Source organism: Equus asinus, chromosome 6, assembly GCF_041296235.1.
Source record: "Equus asinus isolate D_3611 breed Donkey chromosome 6, EquAss-T2T_v2, whole genome shotgun sequence".
Classification (NCBI taxonomy): Eukaryota; Metazoa; Chordata; class Mammalia; order Perissodactyla; family Equidae; genus Equus; species Equus asinus.
In genome coordinates, this window is record NC_091795.1 from 29,115,448 (window position 1) to 29,129,816 (window position 14,369).

General features: G+C 44.5%; 1 protein-coding gene across 23 annotated transcripts in view; it reads left to right on the forward strand.

The window, feature by feature from the left end:
- The window catches only part of REEP1 (receptor accessory protein 1), a 97,398-nt gene that overhangs the window by 55,241 nt on the left and 27,788 nt on the right, over window positions 1-14,369 (forward strand). For all 23 annotated transcript variants that reach the window (XM_070511838.1, XM_070511840.1, XM_070511830.1 and 20 more), the window contains exons 4-5: window positions 5,734-5,854; window positions 8,895-9,008. In XM_070511838.1, coding sequence (XP_070367939.1) covers window positions 5,734-5,854; window positions 8,895-9,008 — 235 coding nt within the window. The remainder of the gene's footprint in view (window positions 1-5,733; window positions 5,855-8,894; window positions 9,009-14,369) is intronic.

Sequence of the window (14,369 nt, forward strand, 5' to 3'; positions counted from 1 at the left end):
TCCATATGTTTGTCTATATTCTGCATATAAGTGAAATCATATGGTATTTGTCTTTCTCTGTCTGGCTTATTTCGCTTAGCATACTACCCTCCAGGTCCATCCATGTTGTTGCAAATGGCATGATTTTGTCTTTTTTATGGCTGAGTAATATTCCATTGTGTGTGTATATATATACACATATATACCTCATCTTCTTTATCCAATCATTGGTCAATGGGCTCTTGGATTGCTTCCATGTCTTGGCTGTTGTGAATAGTGCTGCAATGGACATGGGTGTACATATGTTACTTTGGATTGTTGATTTCATGTCGTTTGGGTTGATACCCAGTAGTGGGAAGGCTGGGTCATATGGTATTTTTATTTTTAGTTTTTTGAGGAATCTCCATACATTTTCCATAGTGGCTGCACCAGTTTGCTTTCCACCAGCACTGTATGAGGGCTCCCCTTTCTCCACACCCTCTACAACGTTTGTTATTTTTAGTCTTAGTGAGTATAGCCATTTTAACAGATCTTAGTTGGTATCTTAGTGTAGTTTTGATTTGCATTTCCCTGATGATTAGTGATGTTGAAAATTTTTTTGCTTATGGCATGAGATAATGGTCTACTTTCATTCTTTTGCAAGTGGTTGTCCAAGTTTCCCAGCACCATTTGTTGAAGAGACTATCTTTTCTCCATTGTGTGTTCTTGTCACCTTTGTCGAAAATTAGCTTTCCGTAGATATGTGGCTTTATTTCTGGGCTTTCATTTCTGTTTCACTGATCTGTGTGCCTGTTTTTGTACCAGTCCCATGCTGTTTTGATTACTATGGCTTTGTAATACATTTTGAAGTTAGAGATTGTGATGCCTCCAGCTTTATTCTTTTTTCTCAGGATTGCTTTAGCAATTCGGGGTCTTTGGTTGCCCCGTATGAATTTTAGGATTCTTTGTTCTATTTCCGTGAAGAATGTCATTAGGGTTCTGATTGGGATTGCATTGAATCTGTAGATTGCTTTGGATAGTATGGACATTTTAACTATGTTTATTCTTCCAATCCATGTACATGGAATCTCTTTCCATTTCTTTGTGTCATCATCTATTTCTTTCAATAATGTCTTATAGTTTTCATTGTGTGAGTCCTTCACCACCTTGGTTAAATTTATTCCTAGATATTTTATTCTTTTTGTTGTGATTGTAAATGGAATTTTATTCTTGAGTTCTCTTTCTGTAAGCCCATTATTAGGGTATAGAAATGCAACTGATTTTTGTAAGTTGATTTTGTACCCTGCAACTTTACTGTAATTGTTAATTATTTCTAATAGTTTTCCAATGGATTCTTTAGGATTTTCTATATATAAGATCATGTCATCTGCAAACAGTGAGGGTTTCGCTTTTTCACTCCCTATCTTAAAGTCAGCTGATTAATAATCTTAATGATATTTGCAAAATCCCTTTTGCCATGTTAAGAGAACATATTTATGGGAGTAACACCAGGATGAGAAGGTCGTGGAGCCAATGTTCTACATACTACGAGAGGGCATCTGATATGTGGTGCATTTGGAGCATGTGCACAGGTTTGGGGAGAATCCTCCGATCTTCCTGACCTGTGTGGAGGCCTCATCTGGTCCCTCTCACTGGAGCTGTCCCGGTGGTTTGTGGGTGGGAAGTGAGGGTCTCTTGCCCCTCTCCTGATGCCCTGAGCTCCATTTCTGCAGGGAAGGGGTTCCTTGGGAACCTTCCCTGCCTACTTTAGCCCACAGCCTGGTCACGCCCTCTGCCTGCTTCCTCTTTTTCTGCCAACCTCCAAATATTACAGATCATGGTCTTCTTTTGGGAGAGTCTTCCCTCTCCCTCCTCCCTCTTGCCCTGGGAATGGGCAACGGACAGGCCCATCAGACAGACAGAGCCCTGTGTCCCTTCCAGGGACATGGACACCAGCTTAGCAGCTCTGAGCTCTATTTACAAGAAAAAATAGGTCCTAACATGCACCTCTGGCTTCCTAGAAGCATCTTAAACTTTTGTTCACTTCCAGGAGTGGAGACCACCCCCCATGTTTATATTCTGCCCCTCACTCTTCTCTCACCCCATTCCACCTCTTTCCACCCCTCCCCTAGGGCGGTGCCCTCTTCATAGTTTGACATGTTAAAACTTTCTATCTTAATGAAAACAGCAATTGTGTATGGCCACAGGAGAGTTGGGATGGTGGCTTGGTTCACAATTTGTGTGGATGATTTCATTTAGTTTTTTAAAAATTATAAAATACTACATGCACATGGGAAAATAAATTGAAACACACTAAAAAGTCAGTCTCTCCTCCCCTGGCCCTCAGTCTGCCTCTCCAGAGGTACCACTGTTAGAAGGTACTTGTGTTTTCTTTCAGAAATCTTCTCTACACATTAATTGCATGCATTTTTGACAATTTCATCACTAGTCCAACCCTCTTAGAAAAGGCTTACGCCTCCGGAGTGTGAAGGGGTTCTGTGAGGAGGGTGGGGAGACTACAGCTACTCCATGCAGCCCAGGGCTGTGCATATGCCTTGGGAGCTATGAAGGAAATGTGATGGGTGCATCTGGCCTTTTCTCCTCAAATACGTCCTAGAGGTCAGGAGGATTAAAAGGCTTATCCTCACAGAATGAGCAGGGTCGTTCTCCACTTCTTGGGTGAAGGCTGGGATTTAGTAGGTCGGCTGGAGGCAGACTTGGTTGGTGGTGATTGTGTTGGTAGAGCCAGGAGACCCCAAGGCCTCTGGGAAACACAGGGTCTGAGTGGCTCAACCTGGAGACCCTTATGATCCCTGGCCAGGGCCTGGTCCTGGTGTGATGATTCCAGAGGCAGTTTGAGATAATTCCCAAAGTATCCTGTTAATTGTGTGTGTGTTGGGGGAAGCAGGTGTAGGAGGGTGCTACTGTGTGTGTCTGGGGGTTAAGGGAGTCGCATTTACCCACATGATTGTATATCTTGGTGCTAGTCTGCTTCTGGGAGGACAGGCTAGAAACTGATAATGTTTTTGCCTTTGGAAAAGGGACCAGGGGTCTAGGATGGGAAGGAGATTCTTCCTTCTACGCTCTTCTGGACATTCAGAATTTTTAAAACCATATGCATGCATTACCTATTTAAAAAATACATCTTTTACATAATAAACAAGAGCTGCAGTGCAACAGATCCCCTTGGGATTATCTGCGTATCTTGTGTTGATGCCTGAGCTTGCCAGATTCGTTGGCTTTCCCCTTGGGGCTGGCAAGTAGTTGTTTTCAAGACAAAATTTCCTCCATTATTAATCACTGGAGTGTTCAAATGTGGGGGAATCACACCTCTGTTCCATCAACCCCGTCTCTGTTCTGGCCGTGAAATATTAAACAATCTCGACATGAAAGTGTCCTCTAGTTGCTGAGGGAATATTCAGGAAGAGCCTGCTAGAGGCAGAAGGCAGTGGGCCAGGAGACCTCGATGAGGAAAGGAGTGGTGAGCGCTGCTGATGTGGGGGTCTGTGTGAGAGCCGAAGGGCTCTGAGATGACTTGCTGGCAATTGCTCCTTATTTTCAGATGCCTGGGAGGAATTTACTTTTCTGAGTCCTCAGGCTCAGGTGTCAGTTTCCCTCAGAGCATCATGTTTTAAGGGCACCCAGGATTTGTTTTAATCAGGTGTGGTAAGACCCACAGACAAGGAAATGACTGTCATGAAGGAAGTAGTTCATTGTACTCACAGATCCCTGGAAACAGGAGGCACAGCTCTCCACCCAGGGCCACAAGGGGAAGCACTGAGGTCGATCAGGAGGCAGAGGGAGGAAATGTTGGCAAGAACCTTTATTCTGGTTGCCCTGGATGGAACAGGCAAGGCAGGGGAAGCAGGTTTAGGATTGGCTAGTCTGAATAATTTCAGTGGGCACCAGGGTGTGGGGGTGTCCCTAGTTGTCTGGTACCTGGCCCTCGGGTGTTTAGGGCAGGCCACAGTGGCCCAGAGAGTGAGAGCTCCATAAAGGAGGCAGTTGGGGGTCTGGGCTCTGGGTTGGTTGTACATATGAAAGGCTTGCTTGCAGGCCAGTTGTTCACTGTCTTCAGGAATTGGCTAACCCTAGGAGGGGCAGTCTTTCCAGTCAGCAAGGCCCCAAGATGTCCAAGCATCAGAATACAGAAAATAGAAAGACAAGGTTAGCACACATCAGGACTGCCAAATATGGTTGCACAGGTTGTTCATAGCACAAGATATCTGGCAAAAGAGGCCAGATGAAGTGCTTTTTGCAAGTCTTGTACTTGCAGGACTGCATCCAGTTGAAGGGGCTGGCTTCTTCTAACACATACAAAGGCACCTACGTGGATTAGCAGAGGCCTATTATAGCATTTGTCTCAGGTTGCTGTTCTATATTATTTGCAATTATTTGATCAATCTCTGTTTCCCTGACTGGACTGTCAGTTCCAAGGACTCCAGTATCTTGTCCGTTTCCCACTAGACAGGAAGCTCCAAGAGGGCAGGGAACGGGTCTTCTTTGCTCACCATTGTCTCCTCAGTGCTCAGCACAAGCTGGACATACAGATGCCAGGTAAGTGTTTATGGAATGAATAAACGAATGGTAGGCAGGACTTCAAACTCCAGAATTAATATGTAGCTGCACCCCAAACTTATCTTCCTTTTGGTACCAGAAAGATCAAGATCTGTTTGCCTGCCATCGACCTCAGTAGGATGGGTAGCATCTCTTTCCTGGCAAGAGTTAGGCTCCTGTCTCTGCCTCTTAGGCTCCTGTCTCTGCCTCTTTTTGGAACAAGAAGACGGCCAAGAAGGAGAGGTTTTTATTCCCAGTCTGGAGATTCTTTTTTTTTTCCCAAAGATTTTATTTTTCCTCCCCAAAGCCCCCCGGTACATAGTTGTATATTCTTCGTTGTGGGTCCTTCTAGTTGTGGCATGTGGGACGCTGCCTCAGCGTGGTTTGATGAGCAGTGCTGTGTCCGCGCCCAGGATTCGAACCAACGAAACACTGGGCCGCCTGCAGCGGAGTGCGCGAACTTAACCACTCGGCCACGGGGCCAGCCCCCAGTCTGGAGATTCTTTGTCAGCTCCCCCCTCTTGTAAATCCTCCAGCTGTTTATGCTATCTTGGCTGTGAGTAAAGAGTGAATGACTGGGGGCCAGCCTGGTGGTGCAGTGGTTAAGTGTGCACGTTCCATTTTGGCGGCCCAGGGTTCACCAGTTCAGATCCCGGGTGCGGACATGGCACCGCTTGACAAGCTATGCTGTGGCAGGCGTCCCACATATAAAGTAGAGGAAGATGGGCATGGATGTTAGCTCAGGGCCAGTCTTCCTCAGCAAAAAGAGGAGGATTGGCAGCAGATGTTAGCTCAGGGCTAGTCTTCCTCAAAAAAATAAATAAATAATAAAAAAGAGTGAATGACTGGGTATGCAGCAGGAGGGTGGCCTTCTGAGCCTGTGGCTGGAACCCTGGCTCCCACCTAAATGGGCGCGGCCTGCAGGAAGTGCCAGCTGTTGCCAGGCATGGCCCTAGGATTGCTGGAGAGAACCTGGGCTCCTAGCTTGCTTGGGCAACACAAGAAAACACGAACTGGCTTTAAAAGAGGCCTTGGTTTTGTGCTGTGCGTGTGCATGTGTGTGCACACACCTCCACAGGGGAGAAAGGAGGACTCTGGGGGCCTTGTCGCCATGCGCAGGCGGGAGAGGTGTCTGTGTCGCCAGGTTCCGTCCTTCATAGGCCCAGGGCGGTGCTTCCGAGAACCTAATGGAATGTGTATTTTCTCATTTCTCTCCAGGTTTCCATTCTATTATGAACTAAAAATAGCATTTGTAGCCTGGCTGCTGTCTCCCTACACAAAAGGCTCCAGCCTCCTATACAGGAAGTTTGTGCATCCCACGCTGTCTTCAAAAGAAAAGGTAACTTGTGCTGCTCTGCCTTTCACTCCTTCCAGCCAGTGAAAAATTTAAAAGTGAGAAAGAAAAAGGGCAGATTATTTTATTTCAAGAGACCCTCGATTGGCTCTTATTTGCCCCCAACAAGTTGTTCCTTCTATCTTTTTTTTTAAAATCTGTTTTTCTGATATATTTAGAAGTAGTGGTGAAATTCTCTAAAATATGTTGTTTATCATTATTTATTGTACAGCGTTTCCATAAGTTGAAACAAAAGTAGGAGAAGATTCACTCATACTTCAACCACCAAACTGAATTTCCTTCTTTTTATCATGTTCCACCCCTGTCCTTTTGCAGATGTGATTTTTACATCAACTTAAGAAGATACCTTTAAAACTTAACATAGGTAGGAAAGCTGAAGCATAGAGAGATTAAATGACTTGAACTTATATCCAGACAGCTGCTAACAGAGACGGGAATATAATAAATTTTTAGTACATTATTTTTTATTAACTTTATTGTTCAATGATAAAACACATGCTACCGATAAAATGCCTGCTATTGTGGTAATTATCCGTCAATAAGTGTTAATGAGAATAGTCATAATGATTTGTTTCATGTCATTTACTATTTGTGTTTGCTTTGCTTCAAAGTAGTTCGCAAAATCCTTGAAACGAAAATGTAGATTTGTCTAATGTCAGAGTTGGAAGAAATCAGACAGGGAGAAATTGGATGAAAAGACCAACAATAACTAAGGATTCAAGTAGGAATTAAAACTTGTATCTCTTGAGAAGAAATTTAATTCTAAGTTACATATAAGATAATGTCAGGGCTGGCCCCGTGGCCGAGTGGTTAGGTTCACGCACTCTGCTTCGGAGGCCCGGGGTTTTGCCGGTTCAGATCCCGGGCACTGACCTAGCACCGCTCATCAAGCTATGCTGAGGTGGTGTCCCATATAGCACAACCAGAGGGACCTACAACTAGAATATACAACTATGTTCTGGGGGGTTTGGGGAGAAGAAGAAGAAGAAAAAAAGATTGGCAACAGATGTTAGCTCAGGTGCCAATCTTTAAAAAAAAAAGATAATGTCACTGTCTATAAAATTATTTTTTGTTTAATGTCTCCACTGAACCTAATTTACCGGATTTGCTTTCAATGGATTATTCCATTGTTTTGTTAAGGTTTCATACAGTAATAAATGCAAAGTCCATTACAATAAACATTACCTCTGTTTTACTAATTTGTTTGATAACTTATGCATACCAGTCTGTGTAACCTTTCTTTAAAATACAATTGTAAGTGCACCAAAAAGATCCAAAACCCAAAAATAACAAGAGAAAAACCTTAACATAGATACAATAGTTGTATTCTGAGATCTTAAACTTGTTTGTACATAATCCATTTCTACTTGGTCTTCATAATGACCCACAAACAACGCCAAGTGTGAAGTTTAGTTCCCTCTTTTGACTTATTATCCTAGAATAAATTCCCAGGCGTGGGATTACATATCGGGTCCAACACTGTATAATTTGCTAATTACATTATATGACTTTCTAGACTGATTGTGTGATAGGTTTCTTTAACATAAAATAGGAAAAATAGAAGTGGCTTTGTATATTAATTCTGTTGTTTCTGAAAGTTGAATACTTTGGACTTCTAGGGAAGGCTTTGGGGGAGCATATCGATTGGATGCGCTGACTACCGTAGACATTTCTGAGAATCCCTTTAGGAACCAGGACACAGCACTTCCTGTCTCTGAAGGGTGGATTTTGAGGAATGGCAATCCCTCTCTTGACCTGGTTATCAGATCCCTACTGTACCTACGTCCCTTTGCACAAACGCCAGGCTTTCCCTGAAGCCACCACTGTAATTCCCATTGAAGTGAAGGTGACTGACTCTTAGGAGCTGCCAAGAATCGCTTCCAGAGTCAGTCACAGGTTGCAGTGGAAACTGATGGTCATGACTTCCCGGGGAAGCCTACACAAGGAGTGAGCAGGGGGTTTTCTGCCCCACCGGCCTACCTCAGAGCAGAGGAAATGCACTGATGGGCTGAACTTCAAACGAGACTGAGGCCAAATGTCATTGTCTTACTGAACTCTGAAAGGAGCTACTGTAATCGCAAGACAGCTGTTTTCTCAAAATAATGACAGCAAAACAACCCGAAACAAACAAACAAGAAGAATAAGCCAGAGTTGATCCAAATTTGAACTAAACCAATATTTTACTTGGTTTTGGTCCCTGAAGGAGACCTCAATCCTCTTTCCCACCCTACCTTTACCTTGTGGTATGATGCTGGATGACTTCTAATTTCTGCTTTTATTTCGTTATCTGTAAAATAATCTCCCTGATCAACAAAAATAAAATCTATCTCTTTCTGTATCCTAGTCCCTCCCATTGATACACACATAGGGAGCTAGTGGGGTATAATATGAAATAGCTATAGAATAATAGAATTTTAGAGCTGCCAGGGCCCGACCCCCTTGAGATAAGGAAGATGACAATGGTTCTCACTTACTGAAACCAGCCCCAGTGTCAGATGCTTTACTGGAATGATCTGATGTCGTCCTCAGGGTGCTCTATGAGTTAGGTGCTGTCACTGTCCTCATTTTTCAGAAGACGAAACTGTGTGTAGAGGCTGACAGCTGGGTGGTGGCAGCTGTGAGGGTCGATGTTCAATTCTTGGCATTCTCTCCACCCCAGGTTCCTACAGTGTCTTTTAGAGTGGCTATGTGTAGAGGGTAGGGTTGTCCACATCCAGGACCCCCTGGAGGCCCCCTGGAAGGTTAGAGGACTTTAGGACCAATCCTAGGGTGTCACTTGAAGAAAACTTTCCTGGGTCAGTAAGTTGTTGTTTTTTCAAAATCCCTTTTTCCACTCTCCCATATCTCTTTGGTCTCTCTCCCTCCTCCCGTCTATACACACACCCTCTAATGCCTATAACTTTCCAGTCCCAGGGAGAATCAGTGGTTGGGCAAGCTGCCAAGACCAGAGCTCGGGAGAAGGGAGAAAGAACAGAGATTTATTTGAGCCTTCCAACTCAGTATGCCTCTGTTTTTCCTTTGGCAGGAAATCGATGATTGCCTGGTCCAAGCGAAAGACCGAAGTTACGATGCCCTTGTGCACTATGGGAAGCGGGGCTTGAACGTGGCGGCCACCGCAGCAGTGATGGCTGCTTCCAAGGTACTGTGCCCGGCCTTGAGCACCCCGGCTGTGTGAGCATCTCGGTCCCTCCAGCCTGCCCTGCTCGTCATCCATGCAACTCACACAGGATGGGCTAAGGACCAATCAGTGGATCCTCATTGTTTTTGGGGTTCCTTTGAAAAACTCATGGAAAAATTGGTGACTCTTGCCCCCATAAAATTGCATGCATGCATGCGCACACACACACACAAACACAAAAATGATATATGCAATATCAAGAGGTTCCCAGAGCCCCTGAAGCTCATCTCTGGGTCCCAGGTAAAGAACCTCTGAAGTACTTGGAACTTAAGCCCAGGAGAAGGAGAATAGGAAAAGTGAGGGAGTGAGCTCTTCTCTGCAGTTTCCCAGGATGCACTGGGAATCACCTAAACTCACAATAGACAGGTGGAGAGGCTACCTGAGTGAATGGGTGGCCTTTACACTCATGTGGCCCAAAAGATCCAGGGGAGGGAACCCAGGGTCCCAGAGTAAGTTGAGTGGTTCCAACATGGAGGACGATGATGAGTGTAGCAGTAGCAGCTAGTGGTGGAGGAGGTTTGAAATAAACACTGGTTTGTGGGATATTGTGACACAAGCATGACTTCCTTCTCGTTCCCCTCCAGCCCTGTTCACAAGTCCTCTGCATTCCTTCCCGGCTTCTTCTCACATCCTGTTCTCCTTGTCGTTGTGTCAGTTTCTCATTGTGTGCTCAGCCCTGAAAAATTAAATTGGGAGATGTTTACTCTCAGAGTAAATTCAGCAGTTGGCGCTCGTGTTTTCTGGTGTCAATCCCTTCCCCTAAATCCAAAGGTGGGGCAGGGTCTACGATCAGCTGCGGGTGGAGGAGAGAGAGTTATGCTAATGGTTGGGAAGACACATTGGTTGGGAGGTGAGTTGGATTAGCAAAGGGAAGCTATAAGTCCTGGATGGTGATGGGAGGGTTTTAGAGAAGGGGCCAGAGCTGTGAAAGGGATTGCAAGTAGATGATTAATGCAGATCTTGGTGCCCCATGGACTTTGAGTGGATGGTGCGATGGAGGTTTGCTGACAGCCAGCCAGGTTGGGGGACTGAGCTGGATTTTCCCTGCGCCGAAACAGAGAGAAGCACATTAGGAGCATTTCTGAGATAAAGACTTAGCACCTGGGGCTGAGTGTTTGTTTGAAAAGCACGTGAAATGAAGGAGTTGTGCAGACAAAGGCTGGGAAAGGGGCCCGCCCGGTGTTTGCACGTTCCACTTCAGTGGCCCGGGGTTTCCCGGTTCGGATCCTGGGTGCAGACATGGCACTGCTTGGCAAGCCATGCTGTGGCAGGTGTCCCACATATAAAGTAGAGGAAGATGGGCATGGATGTTAGCTCAGGGCCAGTCTTCCTCAGCAAAAAGAGGATTGGCAGCAGATGTTAGCTCAGGGCTAATCTTCCTCAAAAAAAAAAAAAAAGGCTGTTAGAGACAGGAGAACCAAAAGGGAATGATTCTTATTTCAGAGAAGGACCAGCTCCTTCTATAACACAGAACTGTAGTGAAGTGTCGCCCTGCTCCATACAGCTGGTGCCTGGAGGGGCCCTGCCCACCTTAGGACAATAGTTGCTGGCAAGGTGATGGATTCCAGTGAGTATCTTTGGAGGGGAAATTCCACTTTGGTGTCCCAAGGAACTGTATCAGGATTTACAATGACCAGTGAATTCCAAGATCCTTCTGTTGGAGTTGCAACCGTTTTATGCTTTTATTAAGTTGAAAGAAAAGAGAACTCAGAACTGCTAAATTCTGAATTCATCAGACCAACTTTGCAACATAAAGCTACAGAGAACCTCTCTCTGCCCATTTCTCCATCTCATCTCCTCTGCTTCTGAAGCCTGAAGGAAAATGGGTTACTGCTCCTTCCTCAGTTCAGTCATGGAGCGTAACTGTGGTACTTTTATCAGGGTAGCTCAACACGGGTCACCCGGCCACTCAGCCGCAGGTGTGTACATTTTATTCTGACAGTAATACCGTAGGGCCATCCTTTTCCAGGTCTGCCTCGAGCTGAAGCCTCCAGAACCTTGATACCATCTTGGTCAGCCACTGCCAGCCCCTCAGACCACTGGGGAAATTTCCCCTGAGCCCAAACCTCCACCCGGGCACCTTACAACAGCTAAACCTGAAGGAAGCTCCAGACAGTCTGAAACTTGCCTCATGAAATAACTGCTCATTAATTCTTTCTAGTTGGACTAAAGTAGTGAGGGATGCCGCTGGCTTCCTGCTGAATTTGGTTTCAGATGAGAAAATTTGCTGCCTTTTGGGGGCTTTGCTCTTCCTCTCTAAATACAAATATCTTGAGAGAGAAATATATCTTCTTTTCCAAAAATAATGCCCTCTATTTTTGAAGCAGTTGTGTACTTAAAAGAAAAAAAAAAGTAAAATCCAGTCTGGCTGAGGAGTCAATCAGTGGTTTCCATAGCAACAATGGATCATGCCAGACAGGGGTCAAAGGAGAATGACTCCACCAGTGGGTCCATTTCTGGCTCTTGTGTCCAAACCACCTGGAAAGCTTTGTTCTTTGTTTTTTAATAGATTCTCAGATGTGCTGAACCAGAATCTCAGGCAGTGGGCCCATGAATCTCTATTTTTAACAAGTTCCCCTGATGTTTTTTAAACAGCCAGCTCTGTGTGGGTCACTGCCTGAGACCCCGTTCAGAACTATAAGCGCACAGGTGATTGGAGTTTAAACAGTTCCCTGCTTTAGCATTCCTGGGGTGCAGCTTTCACTCCTTAGAAGCATTAACCTTGAGAATGAGAAACTGGGGTGTGTTTGAGTATATGAATGTTTAATTTCCTCAAAACTTAATGCCAGTTGGGAAATACTATGGTGAGAATACATGCTCTTGGACATCTGTTGTGCTCCCAAGAGCCCAGCTCAGTGCGCTGCACCCGCCTGAGCCCTGAACAGCAGCCTTTTCGGTTACCCTGGGGGAACCCTCCTCCACCCGTCTTCTGCTCTGTTTTCCATCCTTTGATGGCTCCCAAGTACGGAGCTTAAAAGATGGTTTGGCTACACTTTTTTTTCAATGACGGTATAATTGACAAATAACATTATGTTAGTTTCAGGTGTCCAACATAACGTAGCTACACTTTTCATTAATCCTTTTTTTTGTTTCATAATATCGAGCCCTGAGCCCTTTCCCTAAAAAAAAAAAAAAAAGAATGTTTTCAGGGTTTTTGCATCATCATGAAGTGTGAAGAAACTTTGTAAACTGTATCACTGTACAGATATAAGTTGTTATTAATGTTAGTATTTTATCTGAGAACTGGAAAAGCTAAAACAAAGAAATGACACATGGGAGATTTCTCCCAGGCTTCCCCAAGGTCTAATCCGTCTCCTCCAGACATGTGGATGCTTCTTTTCTATGACAGCTGCTTTGTGTCCTTGCTGAGAACACACTTCTCTAACACCTTCTGTCTAAGCGTCCCTAGGTTCTTGGCTGGCTCCGCGCCTAGATCTTAACTGTTTCCCAGCCGGTAATTCCACCTTGAGGGAAAATTGAGCCCCAGGTCTTTTTAAGACTAAAACTGGAAATCTCTTTGCCTTTTAAAAATAATGCTCTAGAAATTCATTTGTTAAGCAAAACACATTGTCACATAGGAGAAACGATAGTGAAAAAAACCAATCGATCAAAAGTTTTAAAACCGCGAGGTATCCAGGCTGCCTTATTCCTCTTGAAATTTGAACCACATATTAGATCTCTTCCACCTGCCCAGTTCTCAAACCTGGTAAACCAGCCTTGCTTTTTACTCGGTCTCATCGCTTGAAAAAATAATGCTGTTTGCCTTCCTCTGGAGATCCTCTCCCCAGAACAGTTCCAGTGGTACCAATGCTGTGATTAAAGTCGTCTGTGGAAGACAGCTGCTCCGAGGGAAGCTGGCCTTCGGTGAATTAGGGGTTCTTCTTCCCCAGATTGTGTGTGTTTTTTTCTGCTTAGAATCTAATGTTTCCTATTAGACTGTCAGCTTCTGGAGAGGAGGGACTTTGGATTCTTTTCCTTTGTTTCTTGCTTAGACAAAAAAAAAAAAAAAAACCAAACCGGCTGGCGCCGTGGCCAAGTGGTTAAGTTTGCACACTCTGCTTTGGCAGCCCAGGGTTTTGCCACTTTGGATCCTGGGTGAGGACCTAGCACTGCTCATCAGGCCATGCTGAGGTGGCGTCCCACATAGCAGAACCAGAAGGACTTACAACTAGAATATACAAGAATGTACTGGGGGCTTTGGGGAGAAGGAAAAAAAAAGATTGGCAACAGATGTTAGCTAAGGTGCCACTCTTTAAAAAAAAAAGAATAAAACCAAACAGTTACTACTTGTTTACTGTTCTGTACTCATAGCCACTCATTAAACCTCATTGATGGATCTGAAGAAGAAACCTTTTGGTTCCTCCAATCCTGCTCTGTCCAATATGGTAGCCAGTTGCCCCATGTGGCTATTTAAATTTAAATTAATTAAAATTAAGTAAATTTAAAATTCAGTTTCTCACTTGTACTAACCCCATTTCAGGTCCTCAGCAGCCACCATGGCTGCTGGCTAGCACAAACGTAGAACATTTCCATCATTGCTGAAAGTTCTATTGGGCAGCACTGCCCCAAGCCCTCTGTTAAACCTCTTGGGTTCTCCTTTGTCTTATTTTCACCCCTTCACCGGCAGTGCTCTACTTTGACAAGGACCCTGCCCTTCCCCACTTGGCACTTTGGGGCCTCTGGATATGAGGTTCGCTGGGAAAATAAGGAGATGGAAACTCAGCCTATAGCATCCCCCATGGTATACCTTCCGTTTCTTCATCCTCTCCCCTGGTCCAGCCTTGCTTTCATACCGTGACTTCCACTTTCCCTACCTCCTGGCCAAAACTCAGGCACTTTGCCTGAAATTATGGTCAGCGGCCACCAGGATATAGCCAAGCCTTGGTTATAGCATCTGAACAGCTAGGCACAGTCCACAGAGAGAGAAACTGTAGTGTTTTCCTACTCATTTTTTAAAATTCTCACTCAATTTTGCCTTAAAATTAAAACAAACTCTACAAAACAGTTCAGCATAAATAGTTATTAAAAAAACAGTCCTCTCCCTCTTCTTCTTATCTTTTATCCATCACTGCTTTACCTAAACCTCTTGCTTGAATAAAATACTGCCTGCAAACCACCATGAAACTTTATTTTTGGAACCAGAAGCTCATTCCAAGAAATTCATAAGCCTAGTGATTTGGGGCTGCTGACCAGACTGAAATCATTTGCCCTGACCTTTGTTTTCTTTCTAGCAAAAAACTACTTGTTTAAAATTAATCAGAGGGCAGGTATTGATTTTCTTTTTATAAAACCTCCCTGTATCAGCTCATGCTGAGAGGGTAT